This window comes from Mauremys mutica, chromosome 1 (assembly GCF_020497125.1).
Source record: "Mauremys mutica isolate MM-2020 ecotype Southern chromosome 1, ASM2049712v1, whole genome shotgun sequence".
NCBI lineage: Eukaryota > Metazoa > Chordata > Testudines > Geoemydidae > Mauremys > Mauremys mutica.
The window spans coordinates 86,153,538-86,177,538 of NC_059072.1; the positions used below are offsets into that span (position 1 = coordinate 86,153,538).

General features: G+C 44.1%; 1 protein-coding gene across 7 annotated transcripts in view; it reads right to left on the reverse strand.

Moving 5' to 3' along the window:
* Positions 1-1,364: 1,364 nt before the first annotated feature.
* Positions 1,365-24,001, reverse strand: part of ANKS1B (ankyrin repeat and sterile alpha motif domain containing 1B) — a 764,239-nt gene continuing 741,602 nt past the window's right edge. For 6 of the 7 annotated variants that reach the window (XM_044981801.1, XM_044981818.1, XM_044981827.1 and 3 more), the window contains 2 exons: positions 9,906-10,073; positions 1,365-3,191 (listed from right to left, as the gene is read on the reverse strand). In XM_044981801.1, the coding sequence (XP_044837736.1) occupies positions 3,081-3,191; positions 9,906-10,073 (279 nt within the window). In that variant the 3' untranslated portion in view covers positions 1,365-3,080. The remainder of the gene's footprint in view (positions 3,192-9,905; positions 10,074-24,001) is intronic. The other variant, XM_044981810.1, reaches the window with a different exon arrangement.

The window sequence follows — 24,001 nt, forward strand, 5'->3', positions numbered from 1 at the left end:
CCTGAAACTTTATCTCTGCATCCTGTCCTGAGGTGACATGTATCCAGTCCACTCTGACTCCTGCACCCCACATCCCCACTTGCACCAAATGGGAGCCACCCCAGGTAAGTGCTCCAACCCCCTGCCCCAGCCCTGAGCCCCCTCCTGCACCCTAACTTCTTCCCAGACCCTGCACCCCCCAGCCCTGGGCCCACTCCTGCACCCTAAGTGCTGGCCAGACCCTGAACCCCAATGTTTTTTTACTTTTTTTTAATAAAGTGCTCTTATCCAAACTGCTTTACAATAGTTAGCTAATGGTACAAACAATATTTGGAAAGATCGTTAAGTGGTCTGCCAAGCCTCTCAACGATTTTCAAGTGGTCTGTGGAAAAATCAAGGTACCTCACTTTATTTTCATTTACTTCCTATTACTTATAGGTGGAGGATGAAGACAAAAAGAATGAAAAACGGGGGTGGGAGGGAGGTGAGAGAGAATGTTCTTTTTTTTGGCTGGGTCCCAAGGAGGGAGGGCCCCAAAATGAAGCTGAGCACAGGGCCCCACTAACTCTAAATCCACCACTGCCTAGAGCTATGAACTCCTGCCTTTGTCTCCTATCCTCACTTACAGCATTGGGAGGGTCACCATCATTCATTAATTGAACTTGCCTCCCTGCCTTTCTCCTAGCTTCAGTCCCTACCCTCCCAGCAGCCTTTTACCCACTCTGCCTTCTAGTTAGCCAGTCACCCTCAAGTCTGCTTGGCACAAATCCAACCTCTCATCAAGCCAGCCTGGATATTTGGCACCCACCCATCCACCATACTTGGCACTCACCTACTCTCCCTGATAACTGTCCACCCTGCCACCAAGCAATCATGCCCTCATCTTGCTCCACCCCCTTCCCAAATCCTTTTGCTTTCATCTAGACAGAACCTCCACTAAAACACTCCTCCTGCCTTGTCCCCATGGGCTAAGTGTCACTCTCCTGCTTGAAAATCTGGTCACCCTGTACCTCCTACATCTGCAGTCAACATGATCCAACACCTCCCATCTCTGTGCCTCTCTCAGGGTGGGATAGCCAGTTGACGGCTCAGCAATGTACCTGAGAACCAGTATATGTAAGGACTTTAAAAGGGTAAAACTTTTAACTAAAACTGGGCCCTTAACGCAAAAATTGTGTAAACTTTAGTCAATAGAATGTATGACCCTGTGCATGCATGTGCATTTTCCCCTTGAACACTTTGTCTGATGCAAAACCCATTGACTTCAAGAGGAGTACTTGTACTAAGTTCATTAGACTTCAGAACAGGCCCTTTATGTGCTACAAGAATAACAGAATGGTGCACAAAGCAGTAGTGACTGTACAACTTCATTTTATTTTGTGTGCTTTTATAGGATATAAATAAATGACAAAATTACAAAATTTATAACTGGAAGCCCAAGCATATTTACATATAAGTATTTGTTGCAGTGAGGCTATTATTTACTTTGTTCCTATACAATTTTCCTTTTGGTACCATATTTTTCAGTTATTTTTACTGTCAATTTACTACATACATATCAACAGTGAATAAGCAAAATATGTACAAGGAACTATTTGTTCAAGTAAATTGAATACTGTATTAAAAGGTTTTCATTACTCAGAGCTATAGGCTTAATTAAACCATATACAATTATCAATTTTAAACCAAGTCCAGTTATCCATTTTTGGAATTCACCACTTGATGATTGTAATTGAAAAGCTCAGTTAGATATGAAATAATAATAATAAAAAAAACATTAAGACAACCACACAATTTATCAATATCTCTATAATGAACTTCAAAATGATTCACAATTTGACTGGATAGAACAATATACATTAAAATGTCATTTTTCTCCTATAATGATATTTGCACCGTTATAATTTAGTTCTACATAAATATACATTATGGTATTATACAAATACTCCACAGACATTAAAAAAATTAAAACACTTTAAAGAAAATGTAAGTAAATTTCATTTCATCAAGCAAATGCTTAACCATTTTTGTTTCATGAAAACAAATTTATTACTTTGGAATTTTTTTCTCTTTCTTTTTTTATTTAGAAAAATGTCTGCCATTAGAACTTCTTCTTTCAAACAAGCTTTCTTTGACGGAAACCTTGATAGCAAAATCTGTAGTTTTGATTATGTTCTCTAGAACCGCTGTTGAGATTTTTAAAAATACTAGTAGAATTCATGACTATAGCAACATTAAACTGTGTAAATTGTTGTATGTGTAGTGCAGTGACTAGTCTGCTTCCATTCTACTCCCATCAGATGAAGCAACTAGGGCATCCACCATTGATAATTTGCTAAAGGTACAGTAGCAATTGTTTAGTCAACTTTAAAATAAACAAAATCTTTCATAGTTAATCTGACTTCATCTCCCATAAATATTTCTATGTTCTCCCATAGTATTCTTTTCCATAAAAATATCTAATACAAGACACATTTTCTGTGCATTATTTATTCCTCTTTTTAATTAATCATAAAATTTTCATCCTTTGTCACACTGTGATAGGTTATTTTTTAAAGAGGATCAAAGGACATTAATGATTACATATAAAACCGGCACACACAGAAATTGGGGTAACTAATTTCTTGTTATTTTATTATTATTTTTAATATAATAAAGAGTAATTAATTCTTAGGAGTTCAGGGGTTTCACAAATATTGTATTTAATAATTCTATTTTAATTAAAACCTGCCAAGATTTAAATAACCAACCAAATCTCATATTCATAGGCAGCATTAATGTTAGTTTAGAGAACTTTTTAAAAAGTAGAATCCTAAAATAAGAAATCAAAGAAAGCACTGTGGCGGAGTCACAAGAGGACTGCTTGAAAAATATTTCCTCACTCTCCTTGCAGACTGTAATTTAAAAGTCTTCATATAGAGTCATTCTCCTGTCAGTGCTGCAGGAAGAAATGATTACCAGCCTTTTTTTTTGTTAGTTACAAGGCCACTCTTACAGTGCAGTCTTCCTCTGTACTGGATTGAAACGTTGCCGTAAAGGAAAGGCTGTGCTGTGACTACTTGGAGTGCAAGGCACAACAAGAACCAGAGGACAGTTTTGTATCAGAAGATTGTAGTTTCATACTTGGTATTAATTCCTCTTTTGGCTTCTTGTCCAGGTTCTACAATCCACGGTAGATTGGCAAGAGTCTTTTGTTCAGATGGATCTATCTGCTTTAAAACAAATACAAATAAATACACACACTTAATTGGATCAGCACTTTTGTACAAAACATCTCAAGTACTAGTTTTGCGTCCATTGAAGAGGTCATAGAATAAATCCCATGGTTTTACCATCACAGAGAAATCTATACGGGGCTGTCACTTATAACTAAGCTTTAATCAGGGCTTGATCCTGAGATATGCGCTAACCTTTTTTAATATAGAGCCAGATGACAGCCCCAGTGGCCAAAATTTTTTCTTTCTTAAGATAATCTTTTACAAAGCAGAGCATTCTGTCACACATCACAAAACAGCAAGTTAATTACCTTATAGTAACTGGAGGTTCTTTGAGATGGGTGGTCCCTATCTGTAATCCACTGTGGGTGCGCATGTGCTCCATGTGACCCGAGCTGGAGAATTTTGAAAGCAACGTCCATTGGTCCACGCATGCCCCCTGGTTCACTTCCTACCTCCAACCAAGGAGATAAAGAGCAGGGCTAACTGACCCCTCTCCAGTTCCTTTTCTACCGCAAATCAGAGAAGACTCAAAGCAAAGGGGAAGGAGGGTGGGTAGTGGAATACAGAAAAGGACCACACATCTCGAAGAACCTGCAGCCTTTATAAGTTAAGTAACCTTCTCTTCTTTGCATGCTGGTTCTTAAGTGTATTCCACTGTGGGTGACTGACAAGCAGTACTCAACTAGGAGGAGGTTGTGAGGCTACAGGTGGCAGAGCCGAATGAAGGTCTGCCATTCCAAAAGATGCATCAGCAGAGGAGTCGTGTACCAAAGCACAGGGTCTCTCAAACATGTGGACAGAGTTCCACCCAGGTGATTTACAGATGTTGAGTAAAGGCACCTCTTGAAGCGATGCCATAGACATTGCTTGTGCTCTTGTGGAATGAGTTCTTACCCCAGGAGGTGGGGGAAGATTAGACAGTTGATAGAGCAAAATACAGCCTGTGATCTGTTTTGAGATTTTTTTTAATAGCCTGATCCCTGACCCTCTTTTCTTCTGAGTATGTGTGTAGTTTTGGGAAGAACACAAGTAAGTGAATTGTCTGGTTCGGGTGAAACTCAGAGACTTCTTTGGGGGTGAATTTAGGGTGTAAACATAATGAAACTTTGTCCTTATGGAATATAATGAAAGGATGAGCCGCCATCAGCACTCCAAGCTCATCCAGCTGAGATGATGGCTACCAGGAATGCACCCTTCATGGACATAAGAGAGACATGGAGCAGGAAGCTAATTGTTCAGAAGGAGGCTTGGTGTGTATTGAGAGAACAAGGTTCAAGTCCCATTGAGGAGTATCTTTTAAAGGCGGAAAGGTTCCGCTTTGGCTTTTCCAGAATCTGCTAGTCAGTGGGTGTGCAAAGATCGAGTAGCCCTGTGAAAGTGGATGGTATGCACTGATTGCCACCAAGTGGACCCGTTAGGAGCTGACAGATATATCTGTTGCCTTTATGGAAAGGATACAGTCCAGAATGAGAGTAATACCTGTAGCTTCTAGGAGTGTGTGTCATTGATGTGCTTTATGGTTGTCCATGTGCATTCCCCAACCCAACAGGTAATGATCATCCTGTCTGGTGCAGAAGCAAGGAAGGGAACACCAATACATACCTGGTGAGGATTCTTCTACCATAACAAGGACAGTTTCACTTTGGTGGGAACAGTCACTGTGGTGTTCATGAATTGTTGGTTTTGCAAGTACACAGTTTGGAGCCATGCTTGTAGGCAATGAGGGTAGAGTCTTGCAAATAGCATGACATAAAGACATGAGGCCATATGGCCTATGAGACAGAGACAGGTCCTGACAGGCATTTGTAGGTTGCTTATGACCTGGTCCATAATAGTGTTCATAGCCTAAAATCTGTCCTAGGCAGGTAAGCCTTTGCCGTGGCTGAATTTAAGGAAGCCTCGATGAAGTCTAAATTCAGTGTAGGGGCCATGATGGATTTTTTCAGCATTTACACTGACCCCCCCAAAGAAGAGAGGAGTTGCAGCACTGTCAAAGTCAATGGATAGGCATCTTGGCATGACCTGGAGCCAATTGTCAAAGTGCAGATGATGGTGCAACCACGATGTCTCATATAGTTTTCTACCACAGAAAACACCTTGGTAACTACCCTGGGGAGGTAGCAATGCTGAAAAGGAGTACTCTGTTTTGAAAGTGGTCAGAGCCCACCATGAATCTATCTGAGAAAGTGTCTGTGAGCAGGTCCACGTGAAAGTAGGCGTCCATGTCAGGAGCTGTAAATAACATGTCCTTTTCCAGGGATGGAATTATAGATGCCAACATCACTATAAGGAACTTGAGTTTGTGACCAAAGAGGTTGAGATGGCAGAGGTCCAGAATAGGTCTCCAACTGTCCTTTTTGGGTATTAGGCAGTTTGGCAAGTAAAAACCACCCCCTTAGTGCTGCAGAGCAACCCACTCTATCACTCCACACTTCTTGATTGAGACTGTTCTAGTGCAGTGGTCCCCAAACTTTTCAGAGTCATGCCCTCCCTTACTGCTGTCTGTATTCCCACACAACTGGGGCCAGGAGTGTTGGTGTGACTCAGAGTGGGGGATGCAGACAGGGTAAAGGGGGGCAAGGCTGGCGCTGTAGCTGGGAGTGGGTCTGGGGCCAGGGCTAGGAATAGAGCCATGGCGGGGGCGGGGCAAGAAGAGGTGGGGCAGGGGTGGGGGATTGGGGGAAGGGGTGCAGTGGGGGTGGGGCCTGGGGGGACCAGGGGGTCAAGCAACCCCTGGGAACTGGGGAAGTTGGCACCTCTGCCCCTCATAGATTTATAACCTCTCTCAATAGGGAGGGACCCAATGGTGTGGGAGACTCTGGGTCTGGGGGAAAGTGAAAATATCTTCAGGAGTGTAGGTCTCAGCTCTTCCTGGAGTGAGAAAGGTCCTGGCCACCCAAACCACAGTCTGTGCCACAGCTATTGAAGACAAAGATGGTACTGTGGGTAATTGATGCTCTTGGGTGATTGGTCTTCATTGGTGTTGGTGGATCCCAGGGTTTGTGTTTGGGGGGTACCAGAGGCACCAGTGTCCTCAATCACAATACAGTGCTGATGGACGCCCTTGACTTGAGGGCTTTCTAGTCATGGTTTGGAACATACTAAGTTATCTTGGTTTCAGCATGCACAGTTTAGGCAGGGATGAATCTGATTTCTTTTAAGTGGGTCTGGAGGAAGACTTAGCCTCATGCTTATGGGAATTCTCCCAGCTCTTCTGACAAGAACCCACTGAAGGATCTGTGGGGGTAGACTCCTTTGCTTTGGACTTGGACCTTGTGGCAGGAGGTGCACTCCTTGCTGAGTCAATCAGATCTGAGGGGCCAGGGGTTCCCTGGCCTGGATCTGACTGAGGCTTCATGGCCTTTGCTATTAGGTGCTTCCTCAGGTGAAGTTCCCACACTTCCTGGGTCTGGTAGGGGAATGAAGGGCAGGTATTGCACCTTGCCATGATGTGGGTGTCCCTGAGGCACTACAAGCAGTGTTGGTGGTCAATGCTGATCAAGAAGAATCACGGGCAGGGAGACTAAGTAACTCTGAAACACTAAAATGATCAGATACAAACTTTAAAACTCTAGAACTATGAAAACAATTTACAGATATGTACATATATTCACAGAAAAAGGAGAAAGCTGAAGCTTTGGACTCTGGAGGTTCCAAACCGGACTACGTGGCAGTGAGAAGGAACTGGGGAGGTGGTTTCCCCACCCCATCTATTATCTCCTTAGTTGGAGGCACGAGGTGAGCCAGGCACACATGTGCGGACCAACAGACACTGCTTTCACATTTCTCTGGTTCCATGCGTGTGGAGTGCGTGCATAGCCACCGTGGAATACACATAGGGACAAGCACTCCAAGAAGAACAATACCTCTGTGCCATTTACACACTTTAGAAGGGAGTTTTAAATTGAGTTACGTTAATAACATATATGCTAGCCATGCTCATTGTTTCATCAGCCTTCATTTGGGAAGGGGTATCAGTTTAGATGAAATAACAACTTCACCAAAAACCAAACTATATCTGAACAATTTTTATTTTAGATTAGAAATGTGGCTGCCTTCTTTTCAGTCCCGACAGATGCTTATTATATCTTCTGAGACTTCAGTATTAGAGCTGATCAAATTTCAGACTTTCCAGTTCACAGAAAATTTTGACATTTTGCAATTTAGTTTCAGCCTGATTTGGACAGGTCAGTTTCACTGCTGCTATTCAGTGGTGGCCACCAGTAGAACTGACATGACTCATGTCAGCAGCAGCTGGGGATCCTGATAGCCATGGATCTGGGGCAGCTCTGCCACGCAGAGTGCTCCTGGGGTAGGAACCCCAAGTCTTCCAAGCTCCCAGGCCAGCTGGCTCCCCGAACTTCCCAACTCCCATTCCTGTAGCTTGTGGCGCTAACTGCCCTGGGAGTCCAGCTCAGCCTCAAGGAGCCTGAAACCCCCCAGACTCCCAAATAAGCTGGGGCTCTCAGGACTTTCAGATTGCCTCCTGCAGTGCTGGGAGCCTAGACCCTGAGAGCCACATCTTGTGCTATGGCTTCCAGGGATGCCATGCTCCTGACAGCAGCAGCAGGGAGCCTGGAAACCCTGAGAGCCCTGGCTCAAGCCAGGGTTTTAGGGCTTTCAGGCTCCCTGCTGCTGGAGGTAGGAGCTGCGTCCCAGTTAATGCTGGGACTTCCAGGATTTCCTGCTCCACTACAGGGAGCCTGGAAGCCCTGAGGTCCCTGGACCCAGGCCAGACCGTATGGTTGCCCAGGAACCATGGACCCTTGAAGCCCACTGTTCCCAGCAGAACCGTATCCATAATTTGACAAAAATTCATCAAAGCTAAAGCGTTTTTGTGAAACATTTAAGCAAGTCAGCATTTTTTTGATTGAACTCTTTAGTTGGACAATTCCTGACTAGCTCTACTCAAGCTAGATATTAGCAATCTCTTGGACTGCCGACTGTCTTTATGTCTCACAATTTCTAGCTCTTTCCCAAGTTTCCAGGAAAGAAGTTGTGTGTGTGTGTGGTGGGGGCCAATTAATTCTGGGACATCTTTAAGTTCTACATGCCCCAAATAATATTTGACTAGTACAACCAGTACCCAAAGATGAGACTGAAGAACTTTCCTTCTTAAGTGGAATGTCACGATAGATAGTGGTTTTGTTAGGAATTGTGGAGAGTGATCAGATCAGGGAACCTGTTTGGGCTTACAGAGAAAATACACCTCCACCCCGATAGAACGCGACCCGATATAACACGAATTCGGATATAACGCGGTAAAGCAGCGGGGAGCCCCAGGCCCTTTAAAGTGCCACTTGAGCCCTGCTGCTTTACCACGTTATATCCGAATTCGTGTGGAACCCCGTACCCTTTAAATCACCGCCAGAGCCAGCTGGGCTCGGGTGGTGATTTAAAGGGCCAGAGGTTCTGGCCGCTGCGGGGAGCCCGAGGCCCTTTAAATTCCCACCTAAGCCCCACTGCCAGAGCTCCGGTGGTGATTTAAAGGGCCCAGGGCTCCCCACAGCAGCTGGAGCACCGGGCCCTTTAAATCCCAGCCAGGGCTCTGGCAGCCAGGCTCGGGCGGTGATTTAAAGGGCCAGAGGCTCCAGCCGCTGCGGGGAGCCCTGGCCCTTTAAATCCCCGCCCAAGCCCTGCTGCCAGAACTCCGGTGGTGATTTAAAGGGCCTGGGGCTCCCCGCAGCAGCCAGAGCACCAGGCCCTTTAAATCACTGCTGGGGAAGCCGGTCCAGTCCGGCACGGTGTACCGGCTCTTGCCGATAGGCCGTATCGGCCCGAACCCAATATAACGCGGTCTCACCTATAAGGCAGTGAGATTTTTTGGCTCCCGAGGACCGCGTTATATCAGGGTAGAGGTGTATCAGAAAGGCAGGTTGGATTCCAGAGAAGAGGAGCTTTGAAAGCAGGGAGAGTGTTGAGGGTCAAAAGACAGGAAGAAAAGAGAATAAGGTGGTTCTGATGGGAGGAGAAAGGTAAAAGGATAGAATATGAAGAAAGGGGGAAAGGAAGATAATTGAAAGTTCAGTCAAGTCAAATTAGGATTCAGTTGTCAGAGGCCTTATCTGAACCAAAATTCTGTGCCTTCAAAATTTGCCAGTCACTGATTTGCATCTGCAGTGATCCTGTATTGGGGGAAGTCACAGGCACTCAGTTAGAAGACACATCAGGATTATTGTGCTAATACTTGATTGTCCTCAGAGGTCTGTTTTTTGGTTAGTTTCGAAAGATGAAGATATCAATGTTATGGTCTCATACTGGTATCAATGCGAAACAAAAAGGGATAAAATACATCAAGCTACATTTTGTGTTGATTTACACCTTGTCGCAATCTCAGTGAAGTCAATGTGATCACACAGGTTGTAAATCAGAGCCGATTGTAGTCAATGGCATTTAAAACAGCTACATTAACACATGGAAATAAACACTGAAACATATCAAGCCGTGGAATAACAGCATAAGAGATGCCTGACTAGTACTACATATACAACTCCTTAAGATGGAAGGGTCTGAGATAAAGTGTTGCAAATTGATGGCATGCTGAGATTCTACAACTCCTTGCAGACTGACTTTGGAGTGGTGAGTGGATGCGGCATAGCTTATCTTGGGAGGTGCTTTTCTGATCAAACAAATATGTAAACTACTATCAGATTCATGCCAACATATTTTTTGTATAGCTGGGTTTTGATTTTCTTATCTGCTACTTACCACAGACTTTCGAATACTAACACGTGGTTTTGGAATTGGTTTGGTGGGTTTATTTTCAAAGCTTTCTGGGAGGGTTGAAGAATGGCCTCCTTTTCGTGCTTGTAGTGCGAGCTGGTAGGCTACCTCGAATGCCTGTCCAAGTGTTAGAATTATTTCATAGGCTAAATTCTGGAACAACAACAAAACATTCAAAAATAGAGTTAGGATACATTAGCATTTATGAATATTACTTAAGGACAATTCTGCCTAGTTCAGTCGGGTGGACTTTTACATGCCTATACTGTACAAGTCAGTGCTACCATATGAATATATAAGTAATACAAATACACTGAAGATGGCCTGCTAGATTTTTTTTATCTTCAACATCTGTGATTCAATGTATATCTATCAAAGGGCAACCAAAGTGTAATTGGTCTTAGTGAAAGTCATTATTCAATTATTGTACACATCAATCAATTGCTAAACATTAAAACAGTGACCAGATTAGGTTGGTGTGGCCTGCTGACACCACATTACCAATACATAAATTGATGTTCTTGTATTTCTTCTCTGTGGTTTCATTCTGTGTTCCAGCATGATAATTCAAGGGAAATTCCTGTAAGTTTTATTTTAGTGACAGATCACAGAACTGAGCCAGTGGAAGGGGAGGGTGAGCCAAATCACATGCTTCCTCAACCAAGTATGTGTGCATCATCCCCCAGCTAACCTTGATTGACTCGCCTTCAAGATGCCACCCATCTTGTTCCATTGTTTAACATTTTATCCAGCTCTGCTTCAAGCCTGATCTCCTGACATGCCCTCCTTCAAAATCTGCAGTCTGAGTCATTACTTCCCTTCTCTTGTGGCTCTGAACACTCTGTGCTGCACTATCAGAGAATAGCAAAGGAGCAGGAGGGAACGCCACTTCAGTGAGCATTTCCAGAAAATCTAAAGGAAAATGTTACTAGTGCACCCTTCACTTTACTGGGCTGCAAGTTGAAAATGGTGTGAGCAGCACTCTCAGGCTTTGTCTTCTGCAGGAATTGGCCAAAGGGCACTTGGGTGGTCAAATTCTCATTTAGAACTAGAATATCAGAGAATCCTGGGAGGTTACTGTGCACTGTAATGTGTTTGTTATCAAATAAATCAGATTTTTAAGAATAAGACCACTGGGTGACAGCATACCTAGAATAATATGAGTGCTCATTCATTGAGTATATGCAAAATGTAGGATAGAATATTTGTTAAAATAGGTGCTTCCTCAAAAAGGGAATTGGGAATTTGCCATGAAGGGATTAGTGTGACCATTTCCTTTGGTTTTGAGTAATGTGAGTTCAACTCCCCTGTGGAACCTCTGAGCTTCAGATACGCACAAAATACATATCTCAAAGTGAAATTTATTGGAAACCACCATGCTTCATTCAGTTTCAGGTTGAAACCATGTTAAACCAATCAGCCATACATTTGCACAAGCTCATTGAAAAGGTTAGTGAATCCTTCAGCTTACCATGTGTATGTTTCTAGTTAACAACAATGAAGCCATACACAATTTGCATTAATATAAAATCTGCCCTTCACTAGGTAGACTTTATAATTTTATCCTATCTTCTTACTTCAAACCATAAGTTAAACCCCCACTGTCGCCGTGAAGGTATTTTCTCTCATGCTCTTGTAACACTCACTTTAGGAACCGTGTACCAAATTCAGACCTTCTGAAAGCAGGTGCATCTCCAATCACTTCTGCTGACAAAAGGGGCCAATTAGTCCATCAGTTGCACAGGTGCAACTCCGACTGCCTTATGTGACAGTTGCATTCATGCAAATGATGAGATTAATTGTAATTGGGTCCCGGACTTGCATTTGGCTCATTATAAAACCTTCTTCTGAAGCATCCAGCACTGGTCATTGTCCAGTGATAGACTAGATAGAAAAATTTACTTTTTAATTTGTCCATCCAAATGTGATCAGCTGCTGTCAATCTCCCTGGGTAGGCTGTCCCTGCTAAGACCCTTTTCCAGTCCACTGAGTGCACTCTTTTCAAGTGACTGGCCCATGCCTTCACTTCTGTTTGGGATGGGATCTCATGAGCCAAACACTTTCTGACTTGGTCTCTGGGTTACACACCCCGCTAGGTGCCAATCATGCTGTAACAGCATATGTTTGCAGTGATACAGAAATCGCTTATTTAAAACAAAGCAGGATTTATTTGGCCAAAATGTACAAAGTGCCTCGAGAAGTGGATTTAAAATAACAAAATGACCTATATGCATATTTCCTTACCTAATCTTAACCTCTAGCTCCATAGCTCAGGAAGGTCTGGCTTATTCCCATCTCTGAGATGGGAGAACTAGTCTACACTTCATGCCGCATGCGCCTTCTGCCTGTGAATGAGTTCATCCAGCATGTCAGCTTTTTCATTGATACCCCCAGGGCCAGTTCTCCCAGCTCACTCACCCTCCCTTTCCCTTTTCTAGGATCTTTGGGGTTTCAGGTCTCCTTTGTTCCCCGGCTTAGCCTTGGGCAGTGTAAAGACATTCTAAACTAGATGGAGCCAACAGGTAACTTCTCCCCCTAGCTGAGGGCCCAGTCACTGTTCTCTTAGCTGCTTTGAAAGCGTGTACCTGAATCTGTCTTATATCTTAGTACTTGCCGTGGTTCCTGCCCCTAGGCCAACCTCAAGCTCCAATCTGTCTTAACCCTTTGCATTCAAGTAGGCAGCAATACAAAAATTGAACAGAGAAACCAACTCATCCATAGCACTCATGAAAAATAACACAGACATTTTCTCAGTTTATCACAGTTGCTATGATCACATCCACCACAACAAGCTGCTTCATACCTTTGACACTGAAATCACCTACGTGAACTCACAAGAGTAGGGAAACCTGGTCAGTGCTGCAGCTGCAGTTTGCCACAAAAAATTCACAGGTTTTAAGGCCTAAAGGGATCGTTATGCCAATCTAGTGTGAATCCAGCTGAACAATGGCAACAAATTGAGAAACCCATTGGCCATATTTGCCACAAACGTATAGAATGATACATTTTATGACTCCCAATGGAGTGCGAATGTTAATGTCACAAGATTAAGACTTTAGAGACACATCCTGCACTGTTGTAGTAGCATGACAGTGCACTGTCCCACAAGATTGGATTAACTGTAGTGAAGATTATATATTGATAAGGAATAAGTTGACAGGCCTGGGTAGAATAATGCCCCTGGAAAAGTAAGTCCAGCAGTATTTATAGCGTGGCATACAAGGTCATCAGGACAATTATGAGATGACAGAGTAGCTGGGACCATAGAATATGCCATGCAGTGACAGAAGAAATGTCCAGCTAGTCTGGGACCCTGCCTCCAGTAATAGTTAAAAATAGTTCAAGAGATGCTGCAAATTATTTTCCTCTTTAGCACATTATATAGTGGGACAACAGCCATGCCCAGAACCTGAATAATCCACAGAGGCGCTAGACATGCAGTCGGGGCAGGTGCTACCATTAAGGTGAACTAGGTGGTTGCCAAAAAGCGGCGCCCCCAATTTTTTTTTTTTTACAGGGGTTCCTCCCTGGGCGCGTGGTCGCTGCTCCACTTCTCCCGCCTCCCAGGCTTGCTGCAAGCCTGGGAGGGGAGGAGAATTAGAGCGGGGGCAGTGTGCTCAGGCAGGATGCGGAGCAGAGGTGAGCTGGGGTGGGGAGGTGCTGCACGGCTCCCAGGGAGGGGAGCTGCCGCTGGGGGGGGGGAGGGGAGGGGCAGGGGCAGCTCTAGGTATTTTGCCACCCCAAGCACGGCAGGCAGGCTGCCTTCGGCAGTTTGCCTGTGGGAGGTCCCCAGTCCCGCGGATTCGGCGGCACGCCTGCGGGAGGTCCATTGAAGCCGCGGGACCAGCGGACCCTCTGCAGGCAAGTCGCCGAAGACAACCTGCCTGCCGCCCTCGCGGCGACTGGCAGAGCGCCCCTGTGGCTTGCCGCCCCAGGTACACACTTGGCTTGCTGGTGCCTGGAGCCGCCCCTGGGGGGTGGGGTGCCTCAGGGCAGGGGGTGGCACAAGGTGGAACTTTCATCTAGGGTGCGACACTTCCTTGCGCCGGCCCTGCATGCAGTAGTCACATGTGAACAGAGGTGTGCCTGGTAAATATGTTCAACTGTATCCTAGTAGAGAGCATGGAGCATATTACATTAAAGAATATTATGTCTGTAAGTGGGAAAGGAGTCATACATTATGTATTAAGTTAGAGAGCACCTTGAAACCAGGCAAGGATGCAGTGGAATTAAGAGTCTTCAGGCTTCTGGGGATTTTTAAAACAGAAAAAGCCAACTGCAGAAAAATATCTAGATACTAACTGGGTTAGTTTTGGGGATTTCTCATTTACGGTGTGTATTCAATACTGGAATGGGAATACTGTATTGAAGTTGACCAATATGAGTGCGTTACATGTCCTACGCCTGAGTAGGGGAGTGGAAATGCCACAAGGCTCCCTTGCAGAGATTTCTACTTGGGGTTTTTTTGGGGGGGGAAAACAGGTTTGGTTCCAGTGGCATGACCAGGAGGTTCACCACTGAATAATCAGTGGCTCTCCCAATATCTGTGGAGGACTTCTGCCTCCACAGCCCCCTCAAACTCCCTGGAAGGGAAGCACAGCTGTTGGACTCATGCGCTACTTGGGACTCCTGCAATGGCTGGTGGCCCAACCTTCGCCCAAGGATGATTGAGAAGGAAAGTAAGTAAGTTAATCCTGCCAGGGTATGTCCAGAACATCACAAAGAAATTCAGAAGAGGTGGAGTGTCTTGTTTTGTAATTTTTAAAGTTCAAGTTGTAACACGTACATGCCTCAGCATGCCAGCCTGACCCAACAGTCTCCTGTCACTTATAAAATAGTAATAGAACAATTAGAGTGTATTTGTTTTATTTAGGACCGTCAAGCGATTAAAAAAATTAATTGTTATTAATTGCCCTGTTAAAGAATAATAGAATACAATGTATTTAAATATTTTTTGATGTTTTCTACATGTTCAAATATATTGATTTCAATTACCACACAGAATACAAAGTGTAGTGCTCACCTTATATTATTATTTTTATTACAAATATTTGCACAGTAAAAAACAAAATAAATAGTAATTTTTCAGTTCATCTAATACAAATAATGTGGTGCAATCTCTTTATCATGAATGTTGAACTTACAAATGTAGAATTATGTTCAAAAAAACTGCACTCAAAAATAAAACAATGTAAAACTGTAGAGCCTACAAGTCCACTCAGTCCTACTTCTTGTTCAGCCAATCCTCAGACAAACAAGTTTGTTTACATTTGCAGGAGATAATGCTGCCTGCTTCTTGTTTATAATGTCACCTGAAAGTGACAACAGGCATGGTACTGTTGTAACCGGCATCACAAGATATTTACATGCCAGATGTGCTGAAGATTCATATGTCCCTTCATGCTTCAACCACCCTTCCAGAGGGCATGCTTCCATGCTGATAACACATTCTGCTCAATAACCATCTAAAGCAGTGTGGACCGAAACATGTTCATTTTCATCATCTGAGCCAGATGCCACCAGCAGAAAGGTTGATTTTATTTTTTGGTGGTTCGGGTTCTGTAGTTGCCACATGGAGTGTTGCTCTTTTAAGACTTTTGAAAGCATGCTCCAGATCTCATCTCTCTTAGCTTTTGGATTCAGATTCTTAAACCTTGGGTCAAGTGCTGGAGCTATCTTTAGAAATCTCACATTGGTACCTTATTTGCATTTTGTCAAATCTGCAGTGTAAGAGTTCTTAAAATGAACAACGTGTGCTGGGTCATCATCCGAGATTGCTATAACATGAAATATATGGCAGAATGCATATAGCAGGAGACATATAATTCTCCCCCAAGGAGTTCAGTCACAAATCTAATTAATATTTTTTGTTTTAAATGTTTTTTTCCATCAACATGGAAGCATGTCCTCTGGAATGGTGGCAGAAGCACGAAGGGGCTTACAAATGTTTAGCATGTAAATACCTTGCAATGCTGGCTACAAAAGTGCCATGCAAATGCCTGTTCTCACTTTCAGGTGACATTGTAAATAAGAAGCGGGCAGCATTATGTCCTGTACATGTAAACAAACTTGTTTGTCTTAGCAATTGGCTAAATAAAAAGTAGGACTGAGTGGACTTGTAGGCTCTAAAGTTGTACATTGTTTTGTTTTTGAGTGCAGTTATGTAACAAAAAAAAATCTACATTTGTAAGTTGCCCTTTCACAATAAAGAGATTACAGTTCAGTACTTGTATGAGGTGAATCTTTTTTTTTTTTTTTTTTGGTATAAGGAGGATCTGAAGGGTTTCTGCTGTTCCCTAAAAATTTTTTTTCCACTTCTTTTTCTTAAAGCTCAGGATTGTCAAGTCTGGTTTTCACTGGTGTGGTGGAATGCTGCCTGGTTTTACTAGATAAGATTTTCTGAATGTATGTGTGTCTCTCTAAAAGCTTACTGTGAGCTAACACAGCTCAGTAGAAAGAAGGGGGCAGGTTAATAAGGCCATCCAGTGTCCCAAATATGGGAGTGAAAATAAGTACACCGCTACCTCGATATAACGCAACCCAATATAACACAAATTCGGATATAATGCGGTAAAGCAGTGCTCTGGGCGTGGCGGGGCTGTGCACTCTGGTGGATCAAAGCAAGTTCAATATAATGCAGTTTCACCTATAGTGCGGTAAGATTGTTTTGGCTCCCGAGGACAGCATTATATCGAGGGAGAGGTGTATTAGCAAAACCAACAAAAATACAGCGGCGTTTTAAACAATTGACTAAAAATCCCTCCCCTGCTCAACTGCTAACTTTCAGTTTCTTGTCTCTTGGGATTTCATAATTTCCCTAGTTATCAGTCACAATAGCGTCTTCAAGAGCAGACGAGCCCAGAATTTCTAATGTAGAGGCAATCAGGAAACTTTTTTTTTAAATAATTTTTTCAGGCTGCCTTTATTCACCGTAATGAAGCAATAAAACAGAACAAGTCCAGTTTTTCCTTTTGAAGGTCACCTTTAACATTGCTCTTGCTTTTCCATGTGATATGGATATATATAGGGCCCAATTCTCTGACCCAGCCTAAGAGTGTTCAGTGCAAGTCTAGAGGGATGCAAAAGAAGGAGAAGGTGGCTTTATGTTGTGCAGGCTTTGGTCTGGTCTGGCATGAATTAGAGCAGGCTGAAGGCTGTTCTGATCTGTGCCGACTGCTTTCTATCCCCAGGAGCCACGGACCAGCCGAGCTAAGGGCCTGTGCCCTGTGGTGAACTGGAGTTTGGCACAGGATCTGCCACAGTGACTTTTTATGTTGGAGGATCCCTCTGTGGAGGAGGACTTGCTTCAGTGGCAAGTGAAATCAGGTTTAAGACTGCTTTGTGCTACTGGACAGTGCAAAGCAGCCTTTGTTGTACTGATGAATCAGGTCCCACCTTTGTACGATATTCTCAAAGTCTGGTGTTTTGGGTATTTTCATGCAGAAACATGAGTGTGCTAAGCTGCACATAGTCAGCCCTGAATACTAAATATCAAATCTTGTCGTTTACCTCTCCTTACATTAAATTTGATTTCTTCTCTCCAGAAAAATGTGAAATTAGAAGAAGCCTTTTTTGCAAGATAAAAGAGAAGCAAAAGTCATTGATTTTAAACTATTGTGTCTCTATAATATTTATTTTATAGTTGCCGAAATATATTGTTAGAAATAAAAAATAAATACAAATGCACATTCTTCTACTGACACAGTTGGATTTGCTGGAAAGAGCTATTGTAATATGCTGAATATAAGAACAACTTCTGCAGTTATTCATAAATGTGGTATGTAGCCCAGGACTGTATTGTTTCTATGGGCAAAAATCTGCTTGAAAGATCAAGCTACCATAGGAACAAACAAGTACTGTACTTTAAATAGAAAAGGTGATCTCCATCTACTGTATGTTTATGTTGTGCATATTTAGCTTTTTTTTGATGGAGCTTATGCTTGCATCAGAAATGTTACATCCTAAGGAAAAAAATAACACAGAGAGAACATTTGAACAGGCGGCACCCTGGTGAGAATTATATAGCAGGAGAATACTATGTTAAAACAGTGAGACATGAAAGTCTATCTATACATCTTAATATAGCTATTATAAGTGCTTACCTACCCCCATGGTAAGGAAGATATTGGAATTATCCTGAATCTCTAGTCTCTACTTGGCAGGCAGAGAAAAACTGAATTATATTTACTACACCTGGATTCCTACATTTTTGTGGTTAAGCCTTATTGACAAGAGACAGTACACTGTAGCTATTACAAGCTTTTCAAATGATTGGGAAAATTAATAATCCGTATTGACTCAATCTGGGCTGTTCTAGCTGGTTCACTTTTCATTAATTCCACCCTCTTTAATTAATAACACATCTTGTTGACCAAGGCCTAATATTTTAAAATATAAATTTAATTTTCTTTCTATTCCCTATTCACATCAAATCTCAGCATTAAGAAACAAATCAATACAAATATTTAATGAAAACTAACGTTTCTTCTAAATGCCTTGAACAGCTATTTAAAATAATTAAACCTTTCTATTTTACCACTTAGCAACACAGCCTGTCTTAACAGCTACAGCAGCATGTTCAGACATAGCTGAATTGGTTCTGATGTATCTAACTGATCTATATTCATGGGAAATGTGTTTCAAGAACACATGCACAATATACTCTTTGAGGATTTTACATATTTGTGCAATTTTTACTGAGGAGTCGACCCCGACACTCCTCAAGTCGGTATTACTCAGTGGTGAACCCGAGCCAGGAAATGCCATCGGGTACTTGGCCTCCTTGGCAGGGACCGGTACACATGCAGTGGCCTCTTTGGAACTCATGGGCGTTTCCCCCAGTGCAGGGACCGCAGTCGAGGTGCTGCTATTCAATGGCCTCTGAAGGCAATCTAGACTCTGGTACTGAGTAGCAGAAGCTGGTGCCACGAGATCCTTGTCCTCTTCTCCTGACAAGGCTGTGTCGAGAACGGGCATGTCACTTTCCCGGGATGATTACAAGGCCCACCAGGAGCTGTTGAATAGGGTGGCCAAAAAGTTGGGCATACAAGTGGAGGTAGTAAAGGAATCCTCCCATAGTCTGGCTGACATTTTGACCACAGTGGGCCCAATGAGAGTGGCCCTGCCTCTCAACAAAGCCATCATGGACCTGATAAATGCCCTGTGGCAAACCCCCGCTGCCCTATGCCCCACAGCCAAGATGAAGTACTTTGTTCTGGCTCAAGGATATGAGTTCCTGTATACTCGTGCCCCCACCTCCTCCAGATCCCTGATAGTGTCTGCTGCCAGTGAATGAGATTGGCAGAGTTTGCAGGAGGTGACGCCCAGTGCAAAGGACTCAAAAAAGGTGGACCTGTTTGGTAGAACTGTCTAGTTGACTGGGAATCTCCGGCTCAGGAACACTAACCAACAGGTGCTCCTGAGCAGATATGACTTCAACATGTGGAACTCCATGTTGAAGTTTAAGGACTTGCTGCCACAAGAGGCCAGGCTGGAGTTCTCCTCACTAGTGGAGGAGGGGAAGTCCATAGTGAGGGTCCGAAGTGGCCATGCATAGGACCTCATGGCTCCAGTTCTCAGGCCTCATGCAGGAGGTTCACCAAACCCTCCAGGATCTTACTTTGAGGGCGCTTCACTCTTTTCAGAGTAGAGTGATGCAAAGCTCCACAGTCTGAAAGATTCCAGGACAACCCTTAAGTCCCTTGGTTTGTATACCCCGGCAACTTGAAGGAAGCACTATAGGCCTCAGCAATCCTCTTGGTGCTTGCCTGGCAGGACCCAAAGAGGAAAAGGAGCAGGGGCTTTAGACACAGACCACTGCCCTCTTCCTCCTCGACATCAATGCCTGCCTCTCCCAGACATTTAGGGGGTTCTAAGCAGACATTTTGACGGGATGCTCAAGTACTCGTACCACTCTCAGAGTTTCTGGATCCTGTTTCCTCTTCATTTGCAGACCACATGTCCCACTTCCTCCAGGCATGGTCGCGTATTCCTATGGACCGTTGGTTGCTGACCACAGCAGCAGTGGGATATACCCACCAGTTCAGTTCTACCCCCCATCCCACCCTCCCTCTGCATCCCTCTTCAGGGACCCTCTTCACAAGCAACTTCTGACCCAGGAGATTCACTCACTCCTATGGGAGGGAGCTACCTCAAGAAGCGAAAGTTCCATATGGTATCATTGGCTTCCATTATTCCCTCCCTGGATCCAGGGGACTAGTACACTGCCCTCACTTTGAAAAACGCCTACTTTCCCATTTCCATCTTCCCAGGCCACAGAAGTTTCCTCAGATTCCTCATGAACAAGATGCACTACCAATTTGCAGTACTCACGTTTGGCCTGTTGTCAGACCAACAGGTGTTCATAAAATTCATGGTGGTAGCGGCAGCCTTCTTGAGGAGACGGGGGCGGGGTGTGCAATTCTACCCATATCTGGATGACTGGCTACTCAGAGGCCAGTCCAAAATTCAGGTAGTGTCCAGCCTCCACCTCATTCACTCCACATTCCAGGCCTTTGGCCTGCTCATAAACGCACAGAAGTCTACCCTCATTCCAATACAGAGGATAGAATTTATTGGAGTGGTGTTTGACTCCACCCACACCCGAGCCTTCCTCCCAGAAGGATGGTCTCAGATGATGGTACACCTCAGGGACTAGCCCATTCTTGTCTGAGTCTGTTGGGTCACATGGCCTCTTGCGGCTATGTGGTGCAGCTTGCAAAGTTACACCTCAGGCCCCTTCAGACATGGCTGGCTTTGGTGTACTTGCCAAACGGCCACCATCTGGACTCGGTCCTCACGATTCCTTCCCTGGTTCTTGCCTCTCAGAGTTGGTGGCTGGACATGCTGGTGGTTTGCATGGGCGTTCCCTTCGCACAACCCCATCCTTCAATATCCCTGGTCTCAGACACATCAGCGCTAGGCTGGGAAGCTCACCTAAGGCCCCTCAGGACTCAAAGCCTGTGATCTCCAGAAGAGCTCTCACTACACATCAATGGCAGAGAGCTCAGAGCAGTTCGCCTGGCCTGTCAAGCATTCCATTTTGGGCTGGTGCTTATGGACAACACTGCAGCCATATTCTACCTCAAAAGGCAGGGAGGGTTTTGCTCTCTCCCTGTGTCAGGAAGCTATCCTCTTACTGGACTTCTGCATAGCCCACTCAATTCACTTTGAGCCTTATCACCTTCCAAGAGGGCAGAATGAACTGGCATATTGCCTCAGCAGATCTTACTCCAATCATCACAAGTGGTCACTTCGCTTGGACATCGTGAGGGATGTTTTCCAGAGATGGGAGACTCCCCAGATAGACCTGTTTGAAACGAGGCACAACAGAAAGTGTCACCAGTTTTGCTCCCTGCGAGGCCACAGCCCGGGTTTGCTCACGGATGCCTTCTTGCTCCCATGGACAAATCACCTGTTCTGTGCTTTCCCCCCATCCCACTCATGCACAAGGTTCTGCTAAAAATCAAGTGGGATCGAGCACGTGTCAGTCTCATTACCCTAGCGTGGCCTTGCAACACTAGTTCACCACCCTGTTAGGCCTTTCTGTGGCTGCTTCAATTCTGCCCCCTCTACATCTGGACCTGATCTTCCAGGACCACAGTCGTTTGCTCCACCTGAACCTCAGCTCCCTCCACCTGATGGCCTGGAAGCTCCATGGCTAAATCCCAGAGAGCTGGCTTGCTTGGAGCAGGTTCGCCAGGTAGTATGAGGGAGCAGGAAGCCCTCCACCAGGGCTATGTACCTCTCAAAATGGAAGTGGTTCTCCATATGGGCTTCCCAGCGTGGAGTCTTGCCCATGCAGTCATCTCTGCAGGACATTCCCGACTATTTGCTTTGCCTGAAACAACAAGGTTTAGCGATTCCCTCAATTAAGGTCCACCTTGCAGCAATTTCGGTGTTCCACCCCCCTGGTGGTAAGTTGTTCTGTTTTTTCATACGAGATATCCATTCATTTCCTCAAGGACCTGGAAAGACTATACCCTCAAATACAAAAACCTGTTCCTCCATGGGACTTAAACCTGGTCTTATCAAAATGTCTGAGCCATTGGCAATGTGTCCCTTGTCATAGCTTTCATGGAAGGTGACTTTCTTAGTGGCCATTACTACGGCCAGAAGGGTCTCGGAGATCCACACCCTCACGCTGGAGCCTCTGTACACGGTTTTCTTTAAAGATAAGGTGCAGCTGCGTCTTCACCCCAGCTTCCTCCCAAAGGTGGTTTCCCAGTAGGGAGGAATGTCTTCACACTGGACATTAGACATGCCCAAGTGTTCTTTAGAGAGGTCCAAACCATTCTGTAGATCTACCCAACTCTTCATAGCAATTGCTGAAAGGATGAAAGGTCTCCCTATCTCGGCTCAGAGACTTTCGTCATGGATCATAGTATTAATTCATACGTGTTGTGAGCAGGCAGGTGTTCTGCCACCAGCTATCCTGACTGCCCATTCCATGAGAGCGCAGGCATCATCATCAGCATTCCTGGCTTAGGTCCTACTCAGGGCATTTGCAGAGTGGTGACTTGGTCATCAGTGCATATGTTCTTTAGTCATCATGCCATTACTCAACAGGCTAGGGACAATGCCAGTTTCACTTGAGCTGTTTTACAGTCAGCATGTCTATGAACTCCAATCCCACTCCTTTGCAACTGCTTGGAAGTCACCTACATTGGAATGGACATATGCAATCACTCAAAGAAAAAGGAGTTACTAACCGTTCTGTAACTGTTGTTGAGCAACAAGATATGTTGCACATGTCCATTCCACCCCTCCTACTCCTATTTATTGGAGTTGGCCGGAAAGAAGGAACAGAGGAGGTGTGGGGTCGGCTGGGCCTTTTATACCAGCGCTATGAGTGCGTGGCACCAGAGGGTGCCAGAGCCACTCCCATAGATACCACTGATGGAAAATTTTCTGGTGACTGTGCTTGGGGCATGCACACACCTACATTGGAATGGACATGTGCAACACATCTCGAAGAACAACAGATACAGAAAGGTTAGTAACCATTTTTTTCTGATGTGTTTACAAACCACTTGATATTCACTGTGGTAGCTAGTTACCATGGTGTCCTCAGGATCTCTTAAGAGGTGTATAGCCTTGTAGTTCAGCTATCTATGTGGTCTCCTCTTTAAATATAGAATATATTTTATCAAAGTAAATGTAAACATTTGATGCAAACATTTTCATGTCATTGTAAATATTAGCAAAGAAAGTTTTATACCTTCAGCTTTTTAGTGTGTAATTAATTGAACACACTGTAAAAATCTAAAGATATAACTTTTAGAACATTGCAAGATCAAGCCCCTTATTTTTAAGCACTCTGGCCCAATACAGGAAAACTCTGAAATACACACGATCATAGAAATGTAGGGCTGGAAGGGACCTCAAGATGTCATCTAGTCCAGTCTCTTGCACTGAGGCAGGAACAAGTATATCTACAGCATCCTTGGCAGGTCTTTGTCTAACCTGTTCTTAAAAACCTCCAATGATGGGAATTCCACAACCTCCCTTAGCAGCCTATTCCAGTGCTTCTTGTCATACCTTCAGCGTACATGGAGAACAATTGATCACCACCCTCTTTAACAGCTCTTAACATATTTGAAGACTTATCTGGTCTCCCTGTATCTTCTTTTTTTCAAGTTTAAATATGCCCAGTTTTTTTTAACCTTCTCTCAGAGGTCTAGTTTTCTAAACCTTTTATCATTTTTGTTGCTCTCTGGACTCTCCAATTTATCAACATCTTTTCTCAAGTGTGGTACCCAACCCAGGACACAGTTCTCCACCTGTGCCAAGTGGAGCGGGACAGTTACCTCTGTGACTTACAAACAACACTTCTATTAATATACCCCTGAATTATATTAGCCTTTTTAGAAACTGCATCACATTGTTGACTCCTATTCAATTTGTGATCTACTACAACCCCCAGATCCTTTTCAGCAGTAGTACTACCTAGCCACTTATTTCCCATTTTGTAGTTATGCATTTGATTTTTTTCACCCCTAAGTGCAGTATTTTGCATTTGTCTTTGCTGAATTTCATCTTGTTGATTTCAGACCAATTCTCCAATTTGTTTTGAATTCTCA